A 6,030-nucleotide genomic window follows, 5' to 3' on the forward strand; every position below is an offset into this window, starting at 1 on the left:
ATAATATTTTATATTTTTTGTATTATCGAAGCAGCAATAGTTAAAAATTCTTAGTTTCACAAATTTTTAGTCTGTTAATTAAACAATCAATTTATGAACACTAATCTATTTACACTATTATGCATACACAAATAATAAAGATGAAATCAAATAAAACATTTTTATATCAACCTATATAGATGGATCATATTCATTCAAGGAGGTGAATGTAGGGTGATTTCTACAAAGAGAATACATTCAGCGTCAAATCCTCCTGTATTAAATATCGTTCAACGCACCACTAGTCCCAGTCTATCTCTCTACTGTTATCATCGTCTGAACATTCTCTCACAAAATGATTGATTGATTAAATTGGCCTTCTTACTTTAATTCACAATTTTTAAATTACATACATATATGGAGTATATTAAATGTAGAGTATAACATGTCCTGTTGTCATAGGGATTGCTTTCACAGAGTGGTAAAAAAAAAAAAGAACAATTCAATTTTTCATATGTCTAAGAAAAATGGAATAAATCATAGAAAATAGCACATTCCATTTCTGATATGCTGTGTTCAATTACACATCACATCATGACTGCAAAAAGACCTTTGTTATGGAAATTTTCCATATATAATTATAAAGCTTGCAGTAAACTCTGAACGTTCGCAGTTAAAATAACACATTAAATCATTGTGTACATTTCACTCGTCATTTGATGTTGCAAAAGGTAAAATATGTATCTGAGCATAAGATACTACAAATCAATAGATTTTCCATACTTATCTTAAAAAATGACGAATTAACTTTATAATACGTTTTTATGACTGTATAACGCTTTAAAACTGTTTCACTGCTTCAAGTACTTGGGCACTCGCACTACAAAATCGATCATATGAATTTAGTACTACTGCATGAACACATTAACATATTCAGCTCACATGTATCAGAGGCCAAAATATATGCTTTGGGAATTGGGAGGATATAAAACTGGATGGGATATTGAATAAATATTTTAATGGCAATAATTTACTTTTTATAGACAACAACTACATCGAACGTTTATAATAAATTGCTTTTTTTAATTTACTCAAATTACAGATAAAAAATTTTATCTGTATCATTTATTTAAATTTTTATTGCGATATATTTCCTTTGCGTGGAAATATATTATGCAGGAAACAGTTTAACATGTTTCAACTAGCGTAGATATGAAATAAATATTTAATACTTATTTATGAGCAGGTTCAGCTTCGAAATTTCAAATGTAAGCATGATACATTAGATCAACATTTTACAAACATTTTATAATCACTATTATGTCAATATATAGCCCATTGCTTGCCAACAATGATATATATGAAAAACATTACAAAAACGTGACATAACTAGCATAAAGATTTTCATGGACATATTGTTTACACAATACTATCTCCTTAAAATATTTCAGCCTCACAGTGGAAACCCATATTATGTTAGACCGAAACTGCCAATAATATTCGGTCGCCTGTACAAGGCGAGTTGAATGGGCGGGCTCTATCGTGATTGGCTGAAGCTCAACCAATCACAGACCAGTTATGATCGACATGGCTTCCGTATCACAGGCTACAAACTCTCAGACAATATCACGCTCTATTTTTGTGATGTTATTTTCGTTCTTGATTATTTGTAAATTCTAAGTTTTTTCTAATTACTTTAATCTTGTATGGTGTGTTTAATGTGTTCACTCACTTCATTGGATATTAATCGTGTTGCCTCCCCAATGCAGACTGAATCACAGCCATATAGGATGTTTAGACACCTAGCTTGCTCAGTGCAATTTGTTGCTTAAAAATGCCTTTTCAAAGCAGGTTTTATAGTGTTTTAAAAATTAATTTTGTAAGCAATTTTTGAGGCAGTTTGCGCCGAAAAACATCGAAGTGTTATGGTTATCGATTATGGTCTACAATTTGAAAGAATCCAAGGAGAGCGATGTCAGCAGGAAGAGGCAACACGACCTTGAGCTTATAAACAAACTTTTTCTATCAATTCTTCCCCACCACCCTCGTTCCAAAGACATAAAGGAACTTTTCGTGTGGGACAAAAACAACCGGTAAAGTAAGGCCCCTTAAAGTCATTCTGGATATAATGCGGCTGATGTTCCAGTTATTATTGGTAAATTTCGTTCTGATTCGGCGACTTTGGTCGACCCGTGCTTCGCATCTGTTAAGTTGTCCAGGGATTAGAACTCCAAGTGAAGTCAAGCACCTCCAGGCCTTGAACTCAGAATTGGACGAGCGTAAATCTCGCGGGGGAGAATGACCTTACTATTAAATATGTAAATAACGTTCCCTCAAATTATCAAGAAACCAAAAAAACGTCTAACATCCAACGGAACACCACACAAACTTAATTATTATTTTCAAAATGTGAATGGTATAAGAAGCAAATTGACTGAACTTGCTCTTATGTGTCTATTTCCTCTTACGATGTTATTGCCCTGGTGGAAAGAAATCTCTCCCGGGAAATTCAAAACTCAGAACTTGGTCTTGTTGATTTTACTATATACAGGTGCGACAGATCAGTGGCTACTAGTGCAAAATCAAGAGGAGGGCGGTGTACTTGTTGCTGTGCGCTAACACTATTTCTTTCTAGCTATTTATTGGATACGTATCATTCTGTTATAGAATGTCTGTTTGTTTCCTGCACCTTATTGTCAGGCTCCAATCTTCTTGATTGTGTATACATTCCACATAACCAGCCAGCCACTACTTACAATGATTTTCTGTGACTCCGTTGATGAGGCTATTGCCTGTGCTGGTTACTCTGAGAATGTATTATTGATGGGCGACTTCAAACCTGCCTAACATGGATTGGTCTGCCTGTGATATTCGACAGGACTCTGGGGCATCTCGAAGTTTGATTAACTTGGCGTCTTTCACAATCTGCAACAAATTAAACTACACACCCAATTTCAGAGGGGTATATCTGGATCTCATTTTCTCATCCATCCCTGACTCTGCAGTGTTCCCAGCTCAGGACGTACTAATCTCGGAAGATGCACACCATCCGGCGCTCTCCATCCTTTTGAGTCTGGAAAAGGCCCCTTTCTCTGCCAACGTAAGATATGTGCACGATTTCCGCCGTTGCAATATGGATGCCATATTCAGTGAACTCCAAGATATTAGCTATCCATTACTATACTCATCAACTGATATCGAAGCTTATTTTAACGGTTTCTGTAAAACTATACGTCAAACTGTGCTCAAAAACACTCCCCTGAGAAAAATTTACTCAACAAGCTTTCCAAAATGGTTCTCTAACGGTCTTAAGCGGTTGATTATTGATAAGAAAATTGCTCACAAAAAGTACAAGATGACTGAAAAGCCTTCGCATTTAGAAACTTTCCGTAATTTAAGAAGGCAATGCAAAGACCTGGCCAGGGCCTGTTTTTACAAATACACTATTAATATTGAAAATAGTATACCTACTAATATCAAATCATTTTGGTCCCACATTAACAGTATAAAGAGTGACTCTACTGTTCCTACCATTCTGAAATTTCGACTCTAAAGTGGCAGAAACTCCAATGGAAAAAGTGTGAACTTTCGCTGACTACTTCTCTACTGTTTTTTAGTGATACAGCTGTCGCTATTCCTACATGTGACTTTGGGTGGAATTTCACGGTTCCTCCGTGTTCCATATCACCGACAGATGTGGAAAAAAGGCTAAAAGCACTTGATGCCACCAAGGGTGGGGGACCAGATGAGATCCCTCCGCTTGTATTAAAATTCTGCGCTCCTGTTCTGGCTCCACATCTCGCTGTCTTGTTCTCTGCCCTGTTAAAGCTTGGCGTTTTTTTCCCTCTGTGTTAAAGCGGGGTTTTGTTGTGCCCATCTTTAAGTCTGGCGACCGTAAAAACGTGAGGAACTATAGACCTATTGTGATCCAGTCTGCTATATTGCCAAACTGTATTGAAAACATTATCTTGGACCACCTATACTTTTCATTTGCGGAAATTTCATAATCCCTGGAGCAGCATGGCTTCCTACAGTCCCGTTCAACCATTTCTAACCTACTCGAGTTTCAGGAATATGTAATGTCGGCCTTTGGAAACTCGAGCCAGGTGGGACTGCGTTTACTTAGATTTATCAAAGGCCTTCGACAGAGTGAACCATCACCTGCTGATTTCAAAGCTTGAGGGTTATGGTGTGCGTGGCTCACTCCCTGAGGTGGTTGGAGAGTTTACCTGAAAGACAGATTTCTTATCGTCAAATTTGATGGTCTTAACTCTAGCCCCTTTTGGAGTTTTATCAGGAGTCCCTCAGGGATCGCATCTGGGCCCCCCTTCTCTTCAGCATATTTATGAATGACATTGGCAGTGTTATTACCACGAAACTTCCTTATGTATGCTGACGATATGAAGATTTTTGAGAGAGTCCCCACTAACCTGGGACACAAAGCATTACAAAGTTCTCTGAACAACATTGGAGACTGGTGTCGTGCGAACGGAATGGAGTTGAATGCGACTAAGTGTGTTGTCTTATCCTACAAACGTGGTGCTAATACTTTCACCAATGAATACTATTTAAACAGCACTTTATTGAGGAGAGTGGATAAGGTTAAGGATCTGGGGGCAATTATGTCACCTTCTCTCAGTCCCCAGGAACACATTCTACAACTCATCGCAAGAGCTAACTCGTTATTGGGGTTCATATTTAGATCCACGACACATTTCAACTCACCATACACTCTTGTCGTCTTGTATAAGTCTCTGGTTCTCCCTCTTCTGGAGTATGGATCGGTCATTTGGTCGCCCTACCAATTCAACCATATCGACCAACTACAGAGTGTCCAGGAGCGCTTCATCAGGATGCTTGGCTCCAGGTTGGGTTTCACTTACCGCACAACTCCTATAAGCGAAGTCGAGAGTCAATTTAACCTCCTACCTCTACATAGAAGACGTCAGCTCACGTATCTGGTAACTCTTTTCAAACTGGTGAATGGACTCCTTGACTGCCCAGGTCTCCTCAGTGGCATTGACTTCTCCATCTCAAGAGGAACTCGTTCGATGACCATCTTCCGTAGACGCTACCATCCTACTTACTACGCTTACCACAGCGGTCTCTCTAGACTTCTTAGAACTGGAAGTGATGCTGCTCCACATGTTGACTTCTTCAATGAGACTGTCGCATCTTTCAAGAGAAAAGTGGCTTCCCTTGTAAACAACTAACTAGTATCCTGTCCCCTCGCGCGTGCGCGCACGCACACACACACACACACACACACACTCAAACACGTACGTCACTGGTATGCATGTAGTGGATTTAGTTTATATTTATTTCAATGTTAAATTATTTAAGATGTTAAGATGTTGTTGATTATTTATTAGGTTTTACGCATGTTACTGATTATTTATCTTTTCTTGCATGTCGCTAGTTATTTATTGTTACTTTTGCATGTGTCAAATTTTGTTATCACTTAGTTGTTATTTAATTCTTATCATACACTACACATTTATTACTGTTGCTTCGTTTTTATATTTAACTATTTATTATTGTTTTTTGTTTTTTTACCTTTTCGTTGATTATTTGTTAACTTATATTTATTACTAATTCGCTGTTTTTTTTATTACTTATTTTAACACTGTTATTTAATTATATATGACACATTATATTAGTGCTATTAATAGCATGTGTCAAATTTTGTTATCACTTAGTTGTTATTTAATTCTTATCATACACTACACATTTATTACTGTTGCTTCGTTTTTATATTTAATTATTTATTATTGTTTTTGGTTTTTGTTTTACCTTTTCGTTGATTATTTGTTAACTTATATTTATTACTAATTCGCTGTTTTTTTATTACTTATTTTAAACACTGTTTGTTATTTAATTATATATGTATACATTATATTAGTGCTATTAATAGTTTATACTCCTTTTAACTTATTACATGTACAAGTGGTGTAATTCCGTTGGAAGAATAAATAAATAAATAAATGTTGGTTATGGCACCGGGCGCGTAGACCTAAAGACTAAGAAAACATGACAATGAAAATATAGCAA

At 36.5% G+C, this 6,030-nt stretch overlaps 1 protein-coding gene across 1 annotated transcript; it reads left to right on the top strand.

Moving 5' to 3' along the window:
* The first annotated feature begins 4,364 nt into the window (after window positions 1–4,364).
* On the top strand, window positions 4,365–5,192 carry LOC124365135. The gene has a single exon (XM_046821087.1). The coding sequence runs from the start codon at window positions 4,365–4,367 to the stop codon at window positions 5,190–5,192; it is 828 nt and encodes a 275-aa protein (XP_046677043.1).
* Window positions 5,193–6,030: the final 838 nt, after the last annotated feature.

Source organism: Homalodisca vitripennis, chromosome 6, assembly GCF_021130785.1.
Source record: "Homalodisca vitripennis isolate AUS2020 chromosome 6, UT_GWSS_2.1, whole genome shotgun sequence".
NCBI classification, from domain to species: Eukaryota; Metazoa; Arthropoda; class Insecta; order Hemiptera; family Cicadellidae; genus Homalodisca; species Homalodisca vitripennis.

Bases quoted from the DNA above. Each gene is read 5' to 3' on its own strand.
- LOC124365135 (XM_046821087.1), top strand. From the start codon at position 4,365: ATGTATGCTGACGATATGAAGATTTTTGAGAGAGTCCCCACTAACCTG.